The 25,356-nt window shown below is 39.5% G+C and overlaps 1 protein-coding gene across 2 annotated transcripts in view; it reads right to left on the bottom strand.

Annotated features, from left to right (window-relative positions):
- Nucleotides 1-2,196: 2,196 nt before the first annotated feature.
- trpa1b (transient receptor potential cation channel, subfamily A, member 1b) overlaps nucleotides 2,197-25,356 on the bottom strand; it is a 42,177-nt gene continuing 19,017 nt past the window's right edge. The window contains exons 1-29 of one of the 2 annotated variants that reach the window (XM_042225766.1): nucleotides 22,160-22,589; nucleotides 20,218-20,347; nucleotides 19,833-19,958; nucleotides 19,250-19,412; nucleotides 18,905-19,080; nucleotides 18,256-18,363; nucleotides 17,990-18,098; nucleotides 17,383-17,528; nucleotides 16,520-16,656; nucleotides 14,956-15,004; nucleotides 12,704-12,803; nucleotides 12,504-12,604; nucleotides 11,163-11,338; nucleotides 8,858-9,022; nucleotides 8,596-8,710; nucleotides 8,224-8,390; nucleotides 7,716-7,806; nucleotides 7,489-7,548; nucleotides 7,314-7,406; nucleotides 6,007-6,077; nucleotides 5,724-5,880; nucleotides 5,483-5,572; nucleotides 5,071-5,240; nucleotides 4,861-4,990; nucleotides 4,221-4,403; nucleotides 3,970-4,038; nucleotides 3,642-3,743; nucleotides 3,410-3,528; nucleotides 2,197-3,076 (exon numbers count right to left, since the gene is read on the bottom strand). In XM_042225766.1, coding sequence (XP_042081700.1) covers nucleotides 2,863-3,076; nucleotides 3,410-3,528; nucleotides 3,642-3,743; nucleotides 3,970-4,038; nucleotides 4,221-4,403; nucleotides 4,861-4,990; nucleotides 5,071-5,240; nucleotides 5,483-5,572; nucleotides 5,724-5,880; nucleotides 6,007-6,077; nucleotides 7,314-7,406; nucleotides 7,489-7,548; nucleotides 7,716-7,806; nucleotides 8,224-8,390; nucleotides 8,596-8,710; nucleotides 8,858-9,022; nucleotides 11,163-11,338; nucleotides 12,504-12,604; nucleotides 12,704-12,803; nucleotides 14,956-15,004; nucleotides 16,520-16,656; nucleotides 17,383-17,528; nucleotides 17,990-18,098; nucleotides 18,256-18,363; nucleotides 18,905-19,080; nucleotides 19,250-19,412; nucleotides 19,833-19,928 — 3,357 coding nt within the window. In that variant the 5' untranslated portion in view covers nucleotides 19,929-19,958; nucleotides 20,218-20,347; nucleotides 22,160-22,589 and the 3' untranslated portion in view covers nucleotides 2,197-2,862. Of the gene's footprint in view, nucleotides 3,077-3,409; nucleotides 3,529-3,641; nucleotides 3,744-3,969; nucleotides 4,039-4,220; nucleotides 4,404-4,860; nucleotides 4,991-5,070; nucleotides 5,241-5,482; nucleotides 5,573-5,723; nucleotides 5,881-6,006; nucleotides 6,078-7,313; nucleotides 7,407-7,488; nucleotides 7,549-7,715; nucleotides 7,807-8,223; nucleotides 8,391-8,595; nucleotides 8,711-8,857; nucleotides 9,023-11,162; nucleotides 11,339-12,503; nucleotides 12,605-12,703; nucleotides 12,804-14,955; nucleotides 15,005-16,519; nucleotides 16,657-17,382; nucleotides 17,529-17,989; nucleotides 18,099-18,255; nucleotides 18,364-18,904; nucleotides 19,081-19,249; nucleotides 19,413-19,832; nucleotides 19,959-20,217; nucleotides 20,348-22,159; nucleotides 22,590-25,356 lie in introns of those variants that run through there. The other variant, XM_014335593.2, reaches the window with a different exon arrangement.

Genomic DNA, 25,356 nt, shown 5'->3' on the forward strand with positions numbered 1-25,356 from the left:
AGTGTCATGGACTTGGCATCTGCACAGTTTTTTTGCTGAGCATTTCTCCTCCCCCTTTTTTGTCCGAGCGACCATGACCTCAGTGGGACCACAACTCCATCTCGTTGTGTAAACTGTTAAAGACACATGTTGCTCATTTGCATCTTAATTTAAAAAAAAAAAAAAGTTAAGTCCTGTCAACTATTTGCCCTCAGAGATAGTTAAAGCAAAAGATGCAATGAAGTTCATCCAAAGATGTTTGTGCAATAATTTTACCCTTTTTTCTTTTTTTTTGCAAATTCCTTAAACATTCTAAATTTATTGGAGAGCATGAATTCCCTGATTTAGGTTCAGTCCATTGCAACAATTACAACTACATTATATTCAGTAAAAAGTCCTCCGGTTTGTGGTCTCACAGATGTGTTTTGGTCTCGAGGACCTTATCAAAAGTGTTTAATCCTTCGCTGCGTTCACAGAGGGATTGGGTTTCTGCAGATGGAGCAGCGCTTCACACGCAGCCTGTGTGTACCAGCCCAGCTGTTATTGGTTCCCATGACATCTGGAGCGTTGGCATGACATGGGTGTGGCAGAGGCAAGGAGGCACCATCTTCATTCTTGTAGTATCACAAATATTTTTACTGGGTGTCTCGGCCATATTTGCATTTCTTTTGTGCGTTGGTTTGGTGGTTTAATCAGTGATATGAGGACTGAGCTGTAGAGCAGAGGGGAAGAGGGACAGAAGTGTCTCTGCTGAGATCCCATGGGAAGCTGACTTTTGTGCAACACTAAAAAGACCACTTGTGTTCCAGTGTGATGCAAACACTTTTCAAAAATGCAAACAAATATTTGGAAGAAACTTGAATGGCCACACTTTCTCTTCAAGTTTTGATTCATACTTTCTCTGCTCGCGCCGTCTCTTTGTCTGTCAAGAAAGATATTCCCAGAAAATCCCAGGTCCCTGTTTGCTATTACGCCACGCAATATGTGTGAAATTTTATATTTTTTATGACAATAGCCAGGCATTGCCAAGGATTACTTAACAGCAGCTGAGATGTATGCTTGATTTTGGCCAAGCATACATCTCAGCCCCTGCAGCCACGCAGGGGCCATGAGAGAAAATAAGGAAATTACTGTATGGCACTGGGCCCGATGCCGCCTTGTACCCCGACAGTTAAGCTTTATTCCAGCATGTTGGCTTCAAGTCACACCTTTCTGAACAACTAAAAACCTCAGTTGTAATATGATTGATTGTTACCAGTTCCAACAATTTTCCTCTGTCATAGAAGAATAATAATGCAAGAATGTTTCCTTAATCCAAGGACACATTCCTCTGCTTCCTGTAATCCTGCTTTTCCAAGCAATTTTCACAAAAGCAGAGCTCAACTGCTGCTTTGAGGGATCCCTCTGCTCAGCACACCCTTGGATATGTCACGACTCTGAAATATTAGGTTCTACTTGTGCTGGTATGACAGTCAGAGCTTCAGGCATGCTGCCAACTCGTCCTCCATCACTGCATCCGTCAGCAAGGTGAGTGACACTCTTGAAGGTGCGAGTTATAGGATCCTGCTGACTGATTTAATTTTCTTTTTACAGTGTTTCTCTTTAAAAAAAAAAAAAAAAAAACTAACAGTGAAAGATATTGGCTGTATGACGCATATTTCACATTGCTGCTTCATTCACTGTCACCGAGAAACAGGTTGAGATAAAACTTTGCTCGTTTGTCATTTTGTGCATGTTGTGCTTCAATAAAAAGAAAGAAAGCGAGAAGAAGAAGAAGAAGAACATATTGTCCAAAAATAAGTGGCTACATGGTTATTGTATTTGCCTTGGGAATAATTAGATTCAGGGCCAGCGATAATAAATAACACTGAAAACTTGACTTGAAGGGAGAGCAAGCATCTGTCCGTCAGCAAAGACTTTCAGGGGTCTTGACCTCTATCACAGCCCTAAGCTGGGAAAACCAGAGAGACAGGTGCGGGCTCATGATGTCACAGGCCTGACTCAGTTTCCCTCCCAGCCACTTATGATTCCCATGATTGCCTTTGAAGAAGCCTGCAGCACATTAAGCTGCTGAGTGAAAAGCGCACAAATCAGAGACTATAACCATCAACTTCTGTAACCTTTTTAATTTATGTATTTATTATTGTTTTATGCTATTTGGCAAGTTGTGCCCAACAGTGTGCTGGAATTTTATGACAAAATATACGATGTAGGCTTCTGTTGATGTCATGATGTTTATTTGTGTACCATTTTACAAGAGCAGATGTGACAAAGCGCATCATAATAATGACAGAAACAAGCCAAAGAAGATGGCGCAACAGCACACATTTCAGATGGACGATACATAGATGCAAGCACACTGTTATTGTAGCTACAAATTCTATGTTTATTATGTCAATCTAATGAAAAATTAGACTTAAATTAGGTTTGATGAACCTTCTTATCTATAGAGTAAAAGAACAGGAGTTGGACTTCAAGCCACTTTACAAAAAGTGTGTAATAGAAATATGCCAGTACTGCTTGCACACTATAAAAATCATTTATCAGTAGCTCACTGGTATAACTTAAAAGTAGCCTACAGGACAAGAAATGTTATTTTTTTACCCAACAATGAAGGATTTTGCAATAATACCATTAATATTATCGTTTTAAGTATTTAACGTCTCAAGAACCACATATAAGTTAGGACAAGTCTGTTAATAACAATATAATTAACTGTTACTACTGTTACAACATGGAAATAGTGAACGCTGCTGTTAAATTGTAATATAAGTGATTACATTTATACCTATTTAATATCTTTTTATGCCATATAGATCTAGTCTTTTGAGACAATTCACTTTGCAGTGAGTTTAGTTGTCACTTTGTGTTGTTTCATCGTCTTCATTTTCGCCTGGCCTCGATGGCCTTCATCAGTGGGACCCACCGAGATGTAGTCTCTCTGCTTGGTTTAGCCTGACCTAAAGCGGGCCACGTGCTCCCTCTGACGTTCACGGGGCCGTCATATTCGTCAGCCTCAGAGGCGATCTCCATTTTCTGGATGATGAGCTTTACGAGGCAGTGCTGCTTCTCTAGCAGGCATGACATCTCTTTCATTCTGCAGGGAAAAAGAAAAACAAAGACAAAACAATCAATTCATGTCACTTAGTGACAGACTTCATTCACTCTTGCCTAGATTTATAATGAGACTGCTGGAAGGTCAGACTCCTGGGTGACTTGATGCGCTTACTATAGAAACAGAGATACAGAGTGGGATCTGTAGGGGTCGCTCATGCATCAAAAACTACTTTTCCTTAATTCCCACTTTAGCTTTCAGCATGCACAGTCTAGATCATTGTACCTGTAATACTCATCTATTACCTCAACAATAAGCTTGCACATTTTTATGATTTTAGAAACATGAAAACTGACTTTCATGTGCATGCCTTACCTGGTCTTCTGCTTTTTGAGCTCATTCTCGATCAAAGTGCATGCCTTTGATTTGGCTTGCAGATGATTCCAGACTTCATTGGTTTCCTCTTCACCATAGAAAAATTTCTTCAGAAAGTGCTGCAATCAAAAATGTGAAGGTTTAATAAAGGAGAAAACTTTCGCTGCTATAAGTTATAGACATAAATCATCATGTTGCACATCATCTGTTTCTTCTTTTTTTTTTAGCTTACCCTGGAACACCTGTGATTGGGATAGATGGTAATGGAGTTTTTGTCAACTCGTTTCATAAACCAATAAGGGAGCTTATCTTCCAGAGCGGTGTGCAGATCAATCTGGGGTCAGAAGGGCTGGTATTTAGTTAAAGGCTCGATTTTGGGCGAGGAATATATCATTGATATCATATATATCATCTTGTTATGTGTCAGTGTTCCATGCATTTTGTTAAAATGGCTCAAGAGCAAAACACCACAACATCAAAAAAAGAACAAGGCAAATAAAAAAAAATAAATCCAAAGTATTTTTTATGCTAAAAAAAAAATAACCTGGTTTAATACAAACCTGCATGGCTATCCGTTTCAGCGCAGCATTTCTTTGAACTTCAGCAATGTCTCCAACTGCTAAACCAATCTACAACACAATCAAAGAATCTTTGGTTAGGACCTTTAAAAATACAAAGCTTATGACAAGAGCATGATTAGATAAAATTGCTGTCAAAGCACTAGAACAGAAATTATTATAGTAACATACAAGCCAAATGTATAGCCACATAAACTACTTTAAGATGCAGCTGGGGATCAGGGTGTGCTTACCATCAGGTTCACGAGCAGGATTGGCATGAACAGAACAAAGACCACAAAAATGAAGTATGTCAGGATACCAAAAGGTAGTCGATGATTCAGATACTCATCCAGGAAGTTGTTCTGGTAGTTCAGTTCCCCGACCATCATCACAAAGGTTTGTACCACAGAGAGCGGCACACTGTTAAACTCCCTCTAATGATACAAAAAGAACAGCAACGTGTGATTGCATGTTAGCAATAAACACTTTATTATAACAGACATCCAGATGGCCTAGGTTTTAATCATTTCTGTACCCAGCGTGGACACTAAAGAATTGTTCTATCCCCACAAGTGTTTTGTGCAGGCCTAAATTTTGAACAACAGTGAAGTTTTAAAGTTAGGTGACTTTAGCAGCCATGTCAATAAAATATGCAGTGGTGCATGAACACAGCGTTCTGGTGGCTTTCTAAGGTGTGTGTGATGGTACAAGAAAGGGTGAGGGGAATGTTCTTACAAAAATTGTGACCTGATGTTATTAAAAAGGTCTGCGTGTTACTGAAGGAATCCTCTGGAGATCATTGATATACATGCAAAATTTTGAAAATCTGATGATACCCTTTCATCCTGCAGGAATTGTATGGTTATATGCATCACTGCGTTCTTTTAATACCTGATTGAGCATCAGGGCATGGAAGGCCAAACTGAAAGCCAACATCAGGTAGAAGAACAGCAATACAATACGGACCAGTGTCTTCATAATCTCCCCGAACATCACAACATAGATGCCAACTCCCTCAAACCTGAGGAAACAGGAGAATAAACAGGTTGGTGACCTCAACTTTATGAGAAAGTGGAGGATTTAAGTCAGAGTGAATAGTACCTCTGGAGATAAAGGAGAAATCCAACCCAGGAATTTAAAACTGCTATGGCCCCCGCTTGCCAGTGTAAAGAACCCTCTGCATTGATCATGAGGGGAACGACGAACAGTATAGAGAAGATGGCTGAAATCCAGTCGCTCTGGTTGGAGTAATCCGTGAAGTATTTCCAGCGCTTTGAAGCAATGAGATGAATAAAGTCAGGGTTTTTTTTTTTTTTTTCAAATTTAACAGCTAAGCTTAAGCATGGAGGTGACATTCTGACTTTTTGCTATTCAGTAGGGGCTGTAAATCTAAATCTGGGGGCACGCATTCATCACGCTTGATTGCCTGTGTGTCCACACAGACCTGGTGCTGCACAGATTTATGGGCACATGTTTTATGTGAGGTAATGACACTTCCATAAGAGGACAGTACCTGCTGTGATATCTGCACCACTTCCTTTCCTATCGAGTAGATATTCATAACCAAGACCATCACCATGCAGAAGGACAAGGACACACATTGCTGTGAAACAAATGTTGAGACGTACTTTGAATGGCACATTTGTAAAGATGCATTTTTCTAGTAATTTGAACGACAGATCATTTGTTTTCAATCACAATTTCCTCATAATGCTGTCAGAGTCATTATTACTCATCACAACAGCCATTAGTACCTCTGTGAAAGATACGGGAACCATGATGATATTGTGCTCGCCCGTGTCACTAGTGTTCACGGAGGGTCTCAGAGTCACTATAAGGTGAGTTAAGGGCAGCAAGCCCAACAGATAGAGAAACATGTTGAGCACGTGAGCTATGCTCCCATAAGCAACCCTGTGGACAAAACAGAGGACACCATGGACCAACGTTCAAGGTAAAATGTTAACTGGAGCTGGACTAGGGTGAATAAATCCGTAAAAATAAATATGGGTCATGGGTCAAGTCCTCCTGAATACTCACCACTTCATTGCCAGATACTTTTTGCAGACGGGATGGTTGAGGAGCTCGATGCGGTTGTACTGCACCATCGCCTGCAGGAGGTGTAACAGAATAATGACCCACAGTCAGTACACACAGCACATTTTGCACAAGCAGTGGTACTCACTGCAGAACCAAAGGGGTTGCGCTGGAAATAGTCCAGCTCCACCGCTCTGTTGTTTGGGTTTAGGGCGGAGACAGTGAGAAACTTGACTCTTGACCCTGACTGTTCTTTATTGACAACAAGTTATTGACGGCCTAACAAACGATAACATCAGCAGGAGTAAACTGGTGCTGTATGTTTTTAAAACATTTACAGAAAGATGTTGTAATTTTCCAAATAGTGCGAAGCTATCGAGAAAAGAAGGGGTGGCTGCTGTGCAGAGGACTGGAGGAAAGATTGCACAATGTATCTTGGCCTCAGTGATTTGCCACAGGCTGTTATTAGGTCTCGGTAGACTTGGCCACTCACCAAATTTGTGAACATTTGCATGCATATTAAACCCCGCTTGAACTACCCTCTGCTGGCAATTTAGGTAGCACAACGAGCTGAAATTGATGCAGATGTAACACTGTAATAATATGTCCAACCTTTATGGAGGTGGCAATTTTCTGTTTCCTGATGAAAATGTTTTGCAGAGGTGAACTGTTTTTTGGCCATTTTAGAGGCTACAGCTAGTGTTTCTCTTGACCTGTTCTCTTGTAACATACTCAAAAGCTTTTAGTTCACAATATTTATATCGATAAGGGTGGGCTGAATGTCTGTAACGGTGAAACCATGTAAACAACACATGGAGGTTGTAGCAAGAACAGAGGAGAAGCCTATTATTTGTTTGCCAACAACCAATCAGACAAGTTTGATTCCTGATGAGTGCTAAGGGCAGAGTGCTGGTGGTGGCATCACAGCAGGGATGCTTGAATGTTCTTTTGTGATTTTTCAAGGCAGGAAGAGAGTGGGGAAAAAAAGGCATAATGAACGTATTTATAAAAGTGTCATCGTCACTAAACTATGTAGAGAAATTAAAAACATTTCTGAATAGGCCACACACTGCGACTATGTAGTTGTCACTGTCACTTTCCAATAATTAATAGAGGAAGTGTCATCACTGCCCCTGAGGAGGGACAGGCCAATCCTGATCCCATAAGTTATCAAGGCAAGCGGTGAAGTCTACAGAGCCTCATTAGATGCTGATGCATGACAGAAATAGAGCTTGAGTGCTTGTGAATCATGTGGATGTACAACATTTGGATTCTGAAGCTGTTAAAAGAGTAAAAAAAGGTTTGCTTACGTTGAGAGCGGCCAGTGGCTGAACCTTATTCCCATTGTAAATCTGCCCTTTCACTTCAATCGGAGCTTGGAGCCATTTGAAGTCATATTCAATCTAGGCCACAAAAAGAGTTGTTTAATCTTTTTCCCGATCAGTGTTTCAAACAATATGTTTAATGCGTGTTTTGTGTGATTACGTGGTAATCGGGGCTGTTGTGGTCATCATCAGATTCCCTCACGCTGCGGTCCAAAAGATGCTGTTGACAGAAGCGGCACAGTGACGAGGAATTCAATCTTTAGTAAGTAACAACAGACCACACAACACAAAAATGCTGAAAGATGTGAGTTATGATGACCGTATGCAGTGATTTATGACATGGATTTTATTTTATTTTATTATTTCTTTATTTTGCCAGCAGCAAACCTTGTAAGTTTCAGGCAGAAACTCAATCATGTCTAGTATGGGGCATCGCTGACTACTTTCGGGATTGAACAGACTTACAGCTTCAGCACACCTGCAAGAAAAAATAATAAGATTACAGACACGACTATAACCAGTGGATTGTAGAGTCACTTTAATATTTCTCAGTGGCACATTGCAGGCAGCTGCAGATAGCAATTCACACTACTACCCACATTTTATTGTGTAGCATGGCATGACTCCTAATAGTGATTGATGATTGTGAATTTGTCACTTGAGGATTAAATGCTCTCTTATAGCTTGAGAAATCTATCCTACCTCTTTCACTAATTAGATTGGGCTATCTGAAAAAATTCATTGTCACAAACCCACTAATCAGTAGCTGACATTTGGGAGATTCATAGTTTTTACAGATCCAAGAAAGAGTTAAATATTGCACGGATAAATTAAAAAATTATTTAAGCTTTTTGCTCTTTAATATGCTCTATTTGTTTTTTTATTGACAAAATACCTTTCACAGTCAATTACAGCATTGACCACGTCTTTTCTCCCATTTTGCAAAGCCTCGTGGAGGAATGAAGTGTGGTTCTTGTTTAAGATGATCTCTGCCCCCCTGGCCAGCAACAGCCTGACCGCAGCCACGTGTCCACCTCTCGCTGCGATGTGGAGTGCCGAGTTCTGTCAGTACAACAGAACACACCTTCTCAGATTCATTACAGTGTGGGGCGGATGACTTATTCGGAGTGAATGGCAATTATTTGTGTTTTAACGTTTAAACTGGAAAAATAACCCTAGTATAAAAATCGTCAGGACAAATTAATTAGTTCAAGAATAAATATCACAGATCACAGTGAAATTTTTTTGGAGTAACAGGAAGCAATACCCCATCCTCATCTGTTTTATCCAGCAGCTTGAGATTGGCTGCCAGTAGGATATCCATCGTTTGTGTGTATCCTTCAGAAGCAGCGTGGTGCAGACAAGTCCAGCCCTTGTAATCACTGTCAACAGGACATTTCTCTACAGGTTAGTATACTGTAAAAAACGATCACTCAAACCATCACGTTCCTTTAATGTTTTTGAGCAGTGTACTTTTTATGCTTGCACGTGTACATGTTTCTGTGCACACGACGTGTGTTTGGCTTTACCTGTGGAAGAGAGCTCCTTTGCGCAGCAACAGTTGCACCACTTTTGTGTGTCCCTCTTTTGAGGCCAGATGGAGTGGAGTCAGGCCACGCTCATCGCCTTCATTTAGCAGACGAGAGTCAGTAATGGACTCTAATAATCGGTGACATGTATTGATGCGGCCATACCTTAAAAAAAAAAGTAAAATCACTGTATTGTCGAGAAATGGTAGAGCTCCATACCTGTAGACAATTTTATTGTAAGACACCCATGGCAACTGTTGCAGGTTTGAATCTGTAGGCTGTAGGCTAGGTAGCAATAAAGGCTTAAAATGCTAGGAGCGGTAAGAAGAACAAAGTAGAAGTGACATATTTAGTTGGGAGATTATGTTTTGTTGTCTCTGAACCTTTTAAGCAGGTCAGCAGTATTGTCTGTACAGTAGAGAATGAGGCTTCTGTAAGAGTTAAGGTATGATATCATAGCATGGCCTTCATCTGCCCTCTAGTTCTAATGAAATGGGTGTTCATGATAGAAAAATCTATAATAATAATGTTGAAAATCCACCCATTAAACACTGTGAGTAACATTTTGTTCACATGTGCCTCACTAATTAAATGCTGTTCCTGTGACAGCTCCTTTGGGTCACTACATAATATTTAAGGTATGTTACTTGAATTAATCTTCTAAAAGCTTTTAGGGGCATGAATGTATTGAGGTTTTATACAGCTGAACAGTAAGGAATGATGTTTTATTATCCGTCTGTCCATTTGATTGACTACAAATCAAATGGACATACAGTACAGTGCCAACAAGAATTTCCATCCTTCCAAGTTTCTTAGTTTTTTGCTTATGTTTAGTTCCAGATCATAAGACAAATGTAAATATTAGAGAATGATAACCTGAATAAATACAAAATGCACTTTTTAAATGATAATTTCAATTATTAGGTGTGTGGGGGGGAGTTATCCAAACCAAACTGGCCCTGTGTGGAAAGAGTAATTGTCCTAACTACACACAGGACTGATTATTGCCAGAACTAGTGAATCAAATCATCACTTAAAGAGAGCCTGTCTGACAAAGTGATCTCAAAAAGCAACATATCATGCTACGATCCAAGGAAACTCAAGAACAGACAAGAAACAAAGTCACTGACTTCTTCAGTTTGGAAAGGAATACAAAGCCAATCAAATGGAGAAAACCTGGAACACTGGGTGATCTTCCCAGGAGTGCCTAGCCTAATAGAATTACTCCAAGGGTGCACTGATTACTCATCCAGGAGGTCAGATAAGAATCCAAAACAACTAAAGAACTGAAGATCTCACTTGCCTAAGTTAGGGTCAGAGTTCATGATTCAACAATAAGATTGGGCAAAAGGTTTCAAAGGTGAAAACCACTGCTAACCAAAAATAACACAAACGCTCGTCTCACATTTGCCAAAAAACATCTTGGTGATCCCCCAGACTTTTGGGAAATATTCCAGGACTGACGGGACAGAAGCTGAACTTTTTGGAAAGTTTTTGTCCCATATGTAAAATGAACACTGCACTTCATAAAAAGAACATCATACCCACAGTTAAACGGGGCGCTGGTAGTGTCCAATGCGACTGAATTAAAAAAGGCCTGTAAAAAAGAGTGATCCAAAATTCCTCCACAGTGATGTGAAAGACAGTTCTTGCAGTTCTTGCACATCCAGTCATTAGTCAAAGGAGCTTGCAAAGAAAAGCGCCTGGACTTCTTTAAGTTGCTTGAAGACGTTTCACCTCTCATCCGAGAAGCTTCTTCAGTTCTAAGGTCAAATGGTGGAGAGTCCCAGATTTAAACCTAGTGGGAGTATTTTTCACAGCACAGGTTTGGATACCTTTTTTCTTTCCCTTAATAAAAAAATCATTATTTAAAAACTGCATTTTGTATTTACTCAAATGATCTTTGTCTAGTATTAAAATTTGCTTGATGACCTGAAACATGTAAGCGTGACAAATATGCAAAACACTAAGAAAGCAGGAAAGAGGCTAATACTTGTTTATACATGCATGGACGGATGGATGGATGGATAGCTACCTTTGAAATTCTGTGTGGATGTAACAGCTGCATATAGTGTTTTACAATAACACTGGAGTTACACTGGCACACAGCACTAGGTGATATTACAGCTAAAAATTGTACTTGAAATTAACAAACAGAAACGATTTATATGCTACACATCATCCATCATACAGTGGTCAATATCATCTGATTAATTTCAACAGCCATGACTTTGCATTTGTTTGAACAAATCCATTTCCAAAGTTTGTGTAACTGAGTGAAAATCTATGCTATGTTAAGTCTTACTGAGCAGCGAAGTGCAGGGCAGACTTCTTGTCCTTGGACTTGCATGCGAGTCCAAGTTGCCCCGAGAGGCCCAGCATGTTCTTCACTGAGTCGTGGATTCCCAGTCTGCAGGCGTAGTGGAGTGGGGTGCAGCCATCGTTATCCTCACAGCTTAAAAGTGCCTTCACACTGTTGAGCTAAAATCCAATGCATTATGAACACATCTACTTCATTCTTACTGTACAATCACAGGCGACCACTTAGGTACACCTGTTCAACTGCTTATTATTCGACATATCTAATCAGCCAACCACATAGCAACAACTCAGCACATTCAGTCATGTAGACATGACCAGGGTAACCTGCTGAAGTTCAAACTAAGCATCAGAAATGGGGAAGAAATGTGATTTAAGTGATTTTGAATGAGTTTTTCGGTGCCAGGCGGACTGGTTTGAGTGTTTCAGAGACAGATGAACTACTGGGATTTTCCCCGCACAAGCATCTCTAGGTTTTACAGAGAAGAGAGAAAATATCTGGTGAATGACAGTTCTCTGAGAGAAAATGCCATGTTGATGGCAGAGGTCAGAGGAGAATAGCTAGACTTCTTTGAGATGATAGGAAGGTGACAATAACTCAAATAATCATTTGTTACAAGTGAGGTATGTTTGTGTTGAGCCTTCAAGCAGGTGAGCTACAGCAGCAGAGGACCACATCGGGTCCCACTCCTGTCAGCTAAGCACAGGAAACTCAGGATATAATTTACACAGGCTCAACAAAAATTGGACAAGAGAAGAGTGAAAAAACATCTAATGAATATCAATTTCTTCTGCAGTATTTTGATGGTAGAGTCGAGAATTTGTGAGAGGAAGGGAGCAGATCTGCGGAAACTGTGTAATGCTGTCATGTCAATATGGACCCAGATCTCTGACGAATGTTTCCAGCACCTTTTTGAATCTAGAAACTGTACCTAACAAAGTGGCCAACACGTGCATACTAAGCAATGCAAAAAAATTGAAATGCTATATTTTATGCACATGACAAAATTGACAGTTATCCATACTCGAACAGAAACTACAAAATTATTGTGATCTGCTATTCTCACACGGTCTGTCTTTGTGTGTCATTTTGAAAGCTGTAACAGTGATGTAGCTTCAGGAAAAAGCTCACAGTGTTTAAAGGACTATATGGCTTTGGCGAGAGTGTAATGAACTTCGATCAGCTGGCTTTGAAAGCACGCAACTTTTGAAGGCTCCAGGCAAGCTGATCAAGGACAGTGCAGTAATTAGATTCCAGCCACTTAATGACATTTTTGTTTAAGCAGCATTCAGTGCATTTAATAAGCTACCGACTGATTGGCAGTACCTGCAGTACTTCTTCCGGGAGGTTTTTCAGGCCCTTTGGCTGCAGAATGGCCAGGTGGAGAAAGTTACAGCCACATTTGTCTCTCACGTTAACGTTGGCTCCTAAAAAAATCATTAACATTTGCATAAGTGTTTACAACCTTTATTATCAGGCAAATTATATGAGCACTACTGGTGGAGAAGTCATTTACTTTAGCTCACCTTTTGACAGCAGCAGAGCCACAGTTTTCCATGCTCCACAGCTCGTAGCCAGCAGCAAAGGAGAGTTTCCCTTGCAGTCGGTGCTGTTAATGTCTGCACCCTGAAGATAGAATGCATTACAGCTTTAAAGTTACCTCTTTAATTTTAGCACACAAATGAAAAGCATTGTGTGCACATTAGCAATGAATACACCTCCACAGTATTCTCAGTTTTAAGAGGATCAGCGAACACATTTAAAAGTCCTTTTAAACAAATTTCATTAACTTAGCTTCACCAAATCAGACCAACAGGTGATATTTTGTAATGATAGCAGAAGAAGTAAACAGTGGGGAAACAATTTGATCCCATGCTGAATTTTAAATGAACTAAATTACAAAGAAATGATGATGGTAGTCTCATTTTAATGGAGAGAGGCAAACTATCAACCAAAACTCAAGAACAAACAAGTAACATAAAAGATATAAATTGATTTGAATCTAACTGAGTGAAATACGATTGGCTGTGTGCCACCCATCTGGCACAAAAACAACAATAAATCAATCCAGCAATCCAACAATTACGGATACTCCTGAATGCGTTATGTATATAGAGCACAACTCTCCACAGAATTACTTTCTTCCATTTCAGCTTCTCCACCAACATAGACAAGACCAAACAGCTGCCAAAGGATATCAGGGACAAGATTGTAGACCTGCACAAGGCTGAATGGGCCACAAAACCATCAGTGCTATTATTCAGAAAAGGGAGAAATATAAAATAACCATCAGTCACCCTTGGTCTGTAACTGCATGCAAGATCTTGCCTCGTGGGGTGAGGATGATCACGAGAAAGGTGCTGGATCAGGGACTGGTTAATGATCTAAAGGGAGCTGGGACCACAGTCACCAAAAACATCAACGGTAACACATTACCTGCAAGGTCCCCCTGCTCGAGAAGCTACATGAATGGCCTCGTTTTAAGTTTTCTAGCGATTGAAAGTGGTGTTGTCAGATGAAAACAAATTCGAGCTCTATGCCATCAACTATAAACACCATGTTTGGAGGAGGAGAAATGCTGAGTATGACTCAAAGAACATCACAGTCAAGCACGGAGGTGGAAGCATTATGCTTTGGTTTTTCTGCTAAGGGTACAGGACAATTTAACTGCACTGACGGACAAATGGACCGGGCCATGAACCTCCGTCCTTCAGCCAGAACACCAAAGATGGATTGATGATAGGTCATCAACCCATCAAACAAACGACCAAACAACAAAGGAGTGGCTTAAGAAGAATAAGGCCATGGAGAGTTTCTATAAAGAGGAGTGGGCCAAAATGCCTCCTGAGATGTGTGCAAACCTGGCAGCCAGTCTTTCCATACTATGTCATGTTTTGTTTGGCGATCAATGCTGACATCCAAATCAGTTCAGAACTTTTATGTAATGTGTGTTTTGGATTTCTGGCTGATACTAGTAGTATCATTCCAGAGTAGAATGAAACTACCATAAAAATTAGACATGGTTCATTTCTTTGGAAGTGAGCAAACTTACAAATTGAGCAGGGCTCTATAGTTAGGGTAAACACGAGAACCTGCTTTTGCACACCTCTATCTGAGATTTCCACAAATATATGCACATGTGACCTAGCGAGAAAAACGTTTTTAGACGGGGAACTAAAATAGCACCTAAACGAAATAAACATTTCATGAACCACACATCTTTGTGTTAAGACTTGATGTTCTGCTGGCACCTGCAAGGTGAAATCACCCCGTGCAGACCACCGTTTTATAGTTTTTGAGATAAACACACTAAGGTTCATCTACTGCTTGCCGCATCTAAAAGAGTAGACTTGAAATAAACTTGGACTACGCTTCCTACCTAGCAACACCATTCTATTAGAACCATCAAAGTGCAACAGATGGTGACAGGTGGTCCACAAGCAATGGGCAGCACCTGTAATATTTACTCAGGAGTGTATTTAAAATAGCAAATATTGTTTGATTGTAGCAATGGGAACAAACATAGTTGAGTGGAAGATTTTACTAATTGAAATCCAACCTGTAGTGAATAGAGATTCACATCAGAGATTCACAGTTTATTTGCCTTTTAGATTTCAGCATATGTGGGGGGGGGGACTGCTGTTTTTATAATGTTTGTGTCGGTTTGATGCACCAAAGGATAAAAATTCAATCAGAAAATATCTGATAATAAAACCGGACATGTCATGTGTGTAACAGCTGCGTGACGTTTGTGTGTATTCATGTGTGTCTTATTTACCAGAGAAATTAGGTACTCCGCCAGCTCCGTGTGATCAAATATTGTCGCCCTGGAAAAGTAAACACAGTTGTTGTAAACCAGCCGTTCAGTGCACTACTTTGTGAGTCAAGGTCTTACTCATGCTGTCAGATAAGCAGTGAGGATGATTTAGTTCTCATTCGGCAACATAATAGCCAGATTTCCCTTTATTGTCACACTTTTATCTTCAGGGTTGTACGGCTTCCCTTTGTTGACACACTTTAATGACTAAGTGTTTGTGTTCTCCATTAAGAAAGAGACTTATGTGGATGATTTCCCCCACAACTAAATGATGGACTGAAGTATACTTGATCATCCAGATACCAGACGACATATTTCTATTGTGCTTAAAAGGCCTTTTGTGGTATTTTTTCACTCCACATCACAGCAATGGCATCCAAATAAGAATAAAAACACAGAGGGAGGACCTTTGTCCTTTGTTCTGCTACTGTCAGTGCCAACACAAATAGCTTTTAGATAAAATCTATGTGGATGGGAAGCAAATCTTTATTATGTAATTATATCATTATCGCTTTCCTCAGGCTCGTCGTTGCCAGGCATAAGGAGTTTATATCTAATTATCTTGTTTGCAGATGTGTTTTACTGTTGATATGATGCAGATAAAGTGGTCTTTATATAGCATGAGCAAGCAAACTAGTAGCAATTGCAATATTGCATATCTACACAACTTCATTGGTATCGCAACAAAGATCATTTTAATTAAAACAATGTCCACCAATAAAATTATGAACTAGAATTAGGAAATAGTGGAAACTTGCCCTTTTGTGCTCTCGGTCACTGACTGTTCAGCACAAGGAACAGAATATATATGTGCTCTTGTCTATGAAGATTAATTTAAAATTGGATGCTGAGATACAGTTAATAAGATATTGTTTATTTTCCATTCTGCAGTCTTAGCAACTCTCTGCTCTCTCACGGGTCAGCATGGTCAGGATGCTTTGCATTTTGTCAACAATGAAATTTGCATTTCAAAAAGGCACCAATTTTAAATTCTACAGAAAAGCAATTTGCAAAGAAGTTGCTGTCACAGTCTTCTGGCCGAGCGCCTTTGGTTTCTGCCCCTCACTTATGACCAAAACTATGATAGAGAAGCTTATATGCTCCAGGTTTCAAAACAAGACTATAAACCACTGAGTGTGGTTATGATGCCTATGCCCATCTTTGACAGTTTGTGATGGCTACTATCAGCCTACAAAGTCTACATAACCACATGCAGCTGCATTATTAAGTTTTATCAACACACTCAAAAAATATTTCTGCCCCAAATGCTGACTTTAAATAATCTGAATCGATTTAAATGTTCTATGTAATTTTGTTACATAAGTACAATGTAAAACATTAGACTTAAAATATCTGGTCAAATGAAATTTACTTGATCAGTATTGATTTAGTTTATACTGAGTATATTCTCTTTAACGATTAATTATTTGATTAAATACACTGGGTTTTGTTGTTTTTTTTGGGGGAGGGGGTTGATCCGTGCACTAATTTCCGCATCGGAAATGAACGACAAGGAGAGACCCACCTGTGTAGAGGGGTCTGACATGCACCATCAGTGAGATTGATGATATCTTCAACTCGCTCAACAGAAGACAGCATCAGTTTGATGACCTCAAGAGCACCCTGGGTGCAGGCCAAATGAAGCGGTGTAGACCTGTCGTTCTAGAGTCCGACAAACATGGATACATTACAAGTGATGAATGCGGAATATGATGCAAATTTACAAGTTCATCACACACAGTTATGTCTGCTGCATACAGAAACCCTGTGGAGATTTTTATAAACCTGCAGCGATGTAAACTGGCACAAACAGAATATGAATAAGTATACTCATGCGTGATTCACACAAAGAAATCCTGCAAGTTTCCTCTGTGTAACATTAGCAAAGTAAGTCCCAGACTTCTTGGCTGAACACTGGGGACTGTAACACAAGCCTTTAATGAGATAACCAGGACTGGCAGGAGGAGGCCAGTGATCACTCCACTCAGCTTCACAGTGTAAGTGGATGTAATTTGTATCAATTTGGCCAACCGAAGCTATTACTGTACTCGCTACTGCTGATGTAGCTCTGGCCACTAGCCCAGGGCAAGACATAACGATCACTCCCAGATGGGTGTGATAAGACTGACGGGTTCTAACAGTACAAAGAAGGCGACCCTCTGGTGACAACGTGTTTTACAAGTGTTGGAATCCAGGTTTGTTTAAAAAGCAATGCAAATCTGGCAGAGTAGGGGTGAAAACCAAAATGTGTGATCTGGCTATGGCATTCTGAGTAGTAGGTAAAAACAGTGGTGAAAATCAAATGAATGTATGCCCAGTCTTTTTGAGACGGTTTATGAAAAGGCCATGTAGTGATTTACATCTTGTTATCTTTTATAATAGAAGTACCTGTTGCTGGTCAACTTTGGCTCCAGTAGCAATGCAGAGGCGGATGGTCTCGATATTCCCACCACGTACAGCCAGATGCAGGGGGCTGCTCTTGGTCTTGTCTAAATAGTTCATGTGGCACACAGCCGAGTGGCCTAACTCCTCTCCTGTCAGGACAGAATTCAATAAATTGTTTTTATATCTTGAACGTGAAATGCAGTGAAAATTTCCGTAATGGCAGTTTCTTATGACCAACTCCGTCTTTGACTTTTAGTGGCTTTCTTGTTTTGTTTTTATCAGGCAGATGTCATGAGTAATGTGTATATTTAACATGGGCTGTGCAAAAAAAAAAAAAGACAGCACACAAATGTCCTAAATATTTTAAGGTCTTGCTAAACTTTGTCCAAAAGCACCAAAGTTACCAAACAGACCTCCCACTGTGGATAAACATACTATTATTTGTGATGTCTAGCCTACAGAAAATACCCCAAGTGCTTATCTGGAGGGTGTGTGTGTGTGTGGGGGGGGGTAATCTACCAGCTTAATATGCTGCTTGGCCTTGTAAAAAACATTTTCATTGCTGTCAGCACTTTGAGTTTTTGATGATAGCATTTTTCTTTCATCATACCAGCCTTGAGAATGACTTCCATGGCTTTCTTCGCACCTGCGAAGGCAGCAGCGTGCATGGCGAAATGGCCAAGCTTGTTCTGTTGGCAAAGCTTTGCTCCATGCTTTAACTTTGATGGATATATGAATGGATGAGAAGGCAAAACAAAGAGACATGGTCTTTTGTCAGAAGCAAAGCTGCAGCAAAAGGAAGCTACATGATGAGTTCACAGTTAACATTTGCAGTAAGGTGTAGGTACGCGGTACAACGTGGAGCCTCGTACATACCAACATGCTAAGAGCCTCACAGTTATTAAGGGAACAAGCCAGCATCAGTGGGGTGTTTCCAAGGTCTCCCTTTAGATTGCAGTCTGTACTGCTGTAGGACAACAGCACCTTCATGAAAGAGATATAAAAACAGTAACTAATTTTAAGTACAGCATAAGTAAAAACAGGCAATTGAATAATAGAAAATCCATCAAGCACATCAACGTAATAAAGATTAAATAAAGACACAAAAAGACAAGGTTTAGCCATTCCATAATGCCCCAAAAAGTACAGTACATACGATGTAAGGTGGGAAAATATTGTTTGTTATTTGACTAAATTACCAGCTAAATTTTTTAAAATTTGTTTATACTGTAATTAAAATTATCACACTACTTAAATTTACTTTAATTCCTGCAAAAAAACAACATTTTTTTTTTTACCGTTTATTGTAGTTTACCTACCTTTAACTATTTGCATCTAAATATAATAACATACACAGAAATTACATTTAATCACATCACAGGGGATTTACACCCTTAGTTGAGTGCTGTATAATAAAGTGCTAGAATGCTCTGCGTTGACCTTGTTAACTACAGGAATTCAAGAGAAAAACACACTTCCTGTCCTTTAAATTATTACATCAACTGTGCCGTATCAGCCTTCTCACCCCCACCAGGTTGCTGTGTCCATGGCTGACAGCCAAGTGCAGGGGGGACAGGAGGGCAGTGTTGAGGATGTTGGGGTTAGCCCCCAGGTCCAAAAGAGCCTTGCAGCTCTCTGCCTTGTTCCTCTCCACTGCCCAGTGAAGGGGCACATTGCCCTGCTCATCACAGCTGTTCAGGACTAAGAGACGATACAAGAGCATATGCAGAAAGGTTCGTATGCGTATGTATCAGATATAATATGCAAAAATAATGTCCCTCTTCCATGCAGTAACTTTAGAAATGAAATTACGCCGAGTCACAAAACATGTTGCGTTGCGTCTTGTGATCGATGACTTAGGTGCACTTACCCTGTGCATCTGTGACAGTGGAGATGAATTGAATGAGGGTGATGTGTCCCCCTGCAGCAGCGTGATGAAGGGGACTGGCTCCACATTCATCTTTTTCACTCAGGACCTCTGGGCTCTTCTTCACTAGGTTCTCCAGGAGAGCTAGATCACCCTTCTCAGCCAACTAGATGATATTATATAGAGTAATATAACACAAAGAATACAGAACAGTTGATTTTTCTGCTTTCCAGTTTGTTCAAAGTGTGTTTTACCAAAGAACACACTATGCTAGAAGGCATTTCAAACTATTCTTGTGTGCCTTCTGATATAATCACTGGAGTATGATATAACGGCCATTTGTTAGTTTTGTATAAAAGCAGACTTTACAATCCAATTCGTTGAAAACTCATGTAATATTATTATTATGTAATACTAGAATTGTTTAGGCCTCCTTAACCTCCTCCTTAAGGATACACTGGGCTGGGATTAATCCGAGTTACATAAACCTTCTCATATTGTGAATACTTGTGGCAGAAATAAGTAAGTTTTTGAAAACGTTTTTTACAGACATGCATATTTTTTTCAGTAAGTTTTTACCCCTCACCTCAAATATATTTCGATTTGCCAGGCCTGGATCGTCATCCTCTATCACATATGTATAACAACTGTTTTGCCGTGCCACATCCCTGCTGAAGTTCATCACTTAGCTGAGACTCTGTGGACATGAGCCCTAATAAAAACAAAGAAAGCAGTGACATGTGTGCATGTGAACCCCAGTGCTCACACCTGTGCAAACTGATGCACATGACAGCAGCAGATTGAAAACACAGATAGAAAGATGCCATAATTTCAATCAAGCCACAGATGAGCAAGCCTACTTAGCAAGCTAGAAGAACTTAGAGCGTAATGTGATAGATAGCGCAAATAAAACCTTAATGCACAGGCTTCTAATGTTTAGAGGGGACATGGGCACAGGACATTGTCTTTACCCAGAAGGGCATTCACATCCGTTGAGTCTTTGTGGCGGGGGTTGAAGCCCTGCACTTGAAGAAAGCAATTATGTCCTCCGCAGCTGCAGGTCAGCTTGTTTGAGCCAGTCCCAGGTGTCCTCGCGTGGTCCTGGGTGAGTGAGATTGAGATAGACCTTGTAATTTTATTGCCTTCAGTCCCATCGAAAGGCCAAACAGTAAATGGCATTTTTTTTTCTGGTGAGCAAACTACTATTGAGAATCTTCACTGCAAATCTCCTTCACCTACGTTATTTGCCGTGCGCTGATGTTGTTCCTCGGGTCAGAGCAGCAGCTACGTTTTACTGTTTGATTTGCACATTTTGTTGGTGTTTTATACACACTTACTAATGCTCAGTCAGTAACAACCTGATCCAAAAGTTTAAGCACTAAAACATAAAGACACCACTTCAAATATCAGCAAGTCAAAAATGATCACTGAGTTAATTTTTATAGGTTATTTATAGGGTTTAATTTAATTTACAGCTTTTAGTTAGTATAGTTTGGTACACTAATATGCTATTGATATATCATTAGAGCAATATAATAATAAATAAACACTTAAATCGCGTAGGCCTGTGATGGACTGGCCTCTTGCCCTTTGGCTGCTGGGATAGCTTCAAGCCGGACTAATGGGTGGATGAAAGGATGAGTGTCTAAGATGCTGTACTTAAGACACACTTATCATATGTATGCATATTTAATCATATTTAATAATATGGTCTTCTATTCGTTACTTGCATTTTTTTGTTTTTTTTATTATTCAAATATTTTTTAAAAAGCATGCATTCCAAAGCGCAAGCATATTTACATCACGGTAAAGGTTTAGTTTCAATTCTTTACATATATAAAAGTACTGTAAGTGCAACTGTTTCTGGAAAACATGTCCCACCACCTGTGATGATTTTTAACAACATGAGTATAATTTGTGTTTAACTAAAGCACTAAAGTAACATCGCATGCACTTAATCAATGAAAGATGCTACTAACATACTAAACTAGTCTCTTTATGAAAATGAAGGCTAATGAAGACTTTTTATTCTGGGGGTTGTAAAGTAATGCTCGAAACATCCAACACTTGGATTTGCATTTATTGGCAGATTTGCAGTTTGCATTATGAGTCATGATCGCCCATCAATATTTCAGCACTACCTTCACTGATCTGAATACTTGAGTCCATTACCTCTACCATACAAGTCATTGATATTTCATGTCTTGTGGTCTGTGGTCCTGATAAAACATCATATTACAGTTCAAGACGGCGTCACCTCATTTCCTTCTAATTTGGCGACTTAGATAACGACCCCACTGCATATCCCCCTCCCTGTCATTACAAGGCAACTGCGGTAAATAAGTGCCATTGGTTTCTCTAATTGATTTGCTTATTTAGTTTGTAGATGGTTTTCAGGAAGTGCACTAATAGGCACTGGTAAACACATTTTCCAAACAATCCGGAAACAAGCGGGAGGTATATTTAATTTTAACAAGGAGATCCTTGCATGAGTGCACATTGTTCACATTTAAACTGAATAGACTAGCATTACCCTCACAAATTGTGTTTACTTCAGAGGGTGAATTTTTAACACTATCTTAAAAAATAACGAGTAGATTGGAGAGTGGAGAAATAACAAGTGGATTAAAAACAGCTTCTGTATGTTGCAGTATTAATTGTTACATAAATAATGAACTCTAATGGACGAAGAACATAATGAAGTGTGCAGGCTTGTGGGATAGCTGACATTTCCATATCCGCTGCTAATAAAACCAGAGATCAAATATATATAGTCATATATTTAATCAATTGAAACAGCACTGTACATACTTTCTAAAGAGTAAAATATTCCATATCTAATCGTCATTAAATGTTAAATTCGTCCCCACACAAACTCAAAACCTTAAAGACAACATCAAAGACATTACTTACTGTAACTGTGAGATGCTGCTACTGAGCTGAGCAATCTGGACGTTCTCCTCACTACTGCCTGTGAAAGGGCTTTAAATAGTGTGGTGAGCTGGCTATGTCCCAGTCTAATGCAGGCAAAATGCTGCCCCTTGTGACCGAATGACTCTCGTGCTGTTTTCACAGAAGAGAAGAAAAGCCCGTGGTGTAACGTGATAGGATATTTAACTGGCAGCATTACATTAAACAGCAAACATGATACTTCACTCTCCTTCACAATAGGGTTTAATTAATGTGTCTAGATGTGAGTTGCTGATGCGTTTACGGATTTTGTCGTCTCTCTCGTCTTTTCCCACAAAGGTGATGACGAACTGAAGAAACCAAAGCTCGTGCTCATCTTTAAAACGGGGTTGAGAGTATGTAGGATTCTGCCTATTAGTAGCATCTGAAAGTCAAGGCTCCCCTCAGATGAAACTTGACCACCCAGCTCCACATGGCCTACCGTATACCATTTATCCAATCAGTGATTAGAATGGAAACAATAGCCTTTTATGTTTGTTTGTTTTTTGTGAAAGTCTTGTGCTTCTGCTCTGAAGTGACTCAGCAAGTGACTAAAGATGACCTTAAAGACCTCCTTGTTGAGGATTACTGAGTATTCCCGAGTGAATCTTTATCAGGCAGGATTATCAGATAAGGTGTATCATTAACTAAGGATTATACCAGCATTTCTATTCCACATTAATCAAGAGACTAAGTGTAGAGTTGTTCAGATCAACATGAAATGTGTATTAAAGTTTTGCTTGATGTTCCAATTATGGAATTAAGTTGGATATCATGTAAAAAAAATGCTTTAACAACATCAAAAGAAACTGAAAACAGGAAAGCCATTCTTTTAAAAACTAATTGAATAAAAGGAAACTTAAAGACATTTTAGCCATTTCTTAAGCTCCAAGAGTTGCAATCTTCGCCTGCTGGGTGCTTGGATTACGACTTCCAAAAATATCCCAAAATAATACCTATTAAACAAATTACAAGGGAAAGAAAGAGAGATTCATTTCACCAGTGTATGAATCATAATGACTTTTTAGATCATATTACTTATCGTCTAGTTCCACTTCTCTTCTATCATATAAAAATGTCAGCGTCTGGAAACAACAACAGTTGTGTAGCACGGTTGAGGTTTCCTGACTTTTCCTCTAATGCCACCTTGTGGCATTTTTAAGTGAAGTGTCTCAACCACTAATGGATGGACTGCCATGCAATTTGGTGCCGATATTTATGAACTAATAACTGGTGTTATTAGATTAAAATTTTTAAAACTGGCAGCCAGAAAACTTTTATGGCCCAATCAGTGACAATTTTGTCCTAGCGAGCAAATATTAAAAACACAAGCTATAGTTATGAAAGAACTGTTAAATATAGTTAGAGTTACCTCTTGAAACATCACCATTTTTCTGTGTATTTAGAAGCGTCTTAATATATGAATATCTGTATTATTATTATTATTATTATTGTAGCTGAAAACACACCTTTTCCTGAGTTCATTCATGACAATATACATGCAAAACTGATGGTATTTCACTCCTTCACTACTGCACTTCTCGCATGGATGGATTAATAGGCCCAGATGCAGTGTAAGCCACTCAGACTTGCAGGTAATTTACCCCCAGTCACTGCTTGTGCTGCTACAATAAAAAGAAATCTCATGTACTTAAAAAGTATTTTCTCCATGACAGGACATGTCCAGCCACAGAAAAGGTCAACTACTACTCTTTCTGCATGCATTTTTAATCCGTGGAAGTCTATATTTGTAAAAACGATGAGAGAAGTCAGCGGGCTAAGCAGGAACCAGAGGACAGAATCAGTGGAGAACATGCAGTGGGGTGCACAAGTAAAACCAGCAGCCAGAAAACCTTCATGGCCTAACCAGTGACAATTTTGTCCTAGTGAGCAAATATTAACAACTAAAAAGATGAGCTATGATTAAAAAAGAACTGTAAAATATAGTTAGAGTTTCCTCTTGAAACATCACCATGTTTCTGTTTCTTTAGAAGCATTTTAATATATGGATATCTCTATTACTTTAGCTGAAAACAGCTGAACAGAAATGCCTAGATGTTTGAAATCTGTCTTTAAGAATGTGCAAAAACTTTATGAAACAACCAAATATTTATTGCAAACATCATGAAACTCTGAAAATGAGCTGTAATTCAAAACCTGACACAGCTTTGATTCATAGGCACCATTTTGTGATTTATGAAACAATTTAATGACAAAACATTTTTATTAGTTAATTAAAGATCCTTAAGGTCTGTTTTGCTGCACACCAACAAATAACAAACCAGTGTATTAAATGTCAGCAGGTATATTTTAACCACATCCTCCTCCTATAAGCCTCACAGAGCAAAACTAATATTTGTCCGGTTATTGTTCTTGCGAGGTTATCTTTGAAGTGTGTCGTTGTCCAAGGGGAAAGCCACACATGCAGCAGATGTGGAGTCACAAAGCATGTATTATCTCTCCAGCTGAGATTGATGACTTTCTAGGCTCACGTTGAATGCAGTATGTACAGTAAACACTATTGCGCAGCAATAAGTCCGTGTTTGTCTTGGAAATTTGCAGTGGGCGCGAGCGCACAAGTGATGAGGATGTGTGTGTTTTGACTAAGTTTGCTTTAGGAACAGCATTCACAAGTGTCCCTGTATGTGTGATGGTTATTTAATGGCAAACTGATTTGAATAGTATTTAGATGACAGGCAGGTGTATTTAGAGCGCAGCAACTTCTAAATGGCGAAGTTGGGCTGTGTGCATCATATGACTTCAGGACAGGTGATGAGTCACACACTGGGCTCTGGTGCTGGAAGGGCACCTGTGGGCAGAATTGCTTCAGGGCATGCCAAGGGTGGAAAAATCGCCATTAAAAAAAAACAAAAATTCATTTCATACATGCTTCCACATGCACAGTTAATTGATATCGTTATATTATTAAAACACTGAGAAGTTTATTAGCAATTTTGCACATCTGCATGGTTTTGTTAACTGTGATGCATGTGAAGGAGGTGTTTAAATTGCCACGGTTGCAGAACGAAAACCTCTTAGTTTACAAAGTGTAAAAAAGGTACGTTAACGTGGCTGAGAGCAGAGATATGCTGAGTGCATTAGCGCAGAGCTGTCCATCAGAAATTTGCAGTGTTGTTTGCGTGCGTCTTTATATGCGTGTG

This window comes from Haplochromis burtoni, unplaced genomic scaffold (genome assembly GCF_018398535.1).
Source record: "Haplochromis burtoni strain Fernald_Lab_line unplaced genomic scaffold, NCSU_Asbu1 Contig_1, whole genome shotgun sequence".
Lineage (NCBI taxonomy): Eukaryota > Metazoa > Chordata > Actinopteri > Cichliformes > Cichlidae > Haplochromis > Haplochromis burtoni.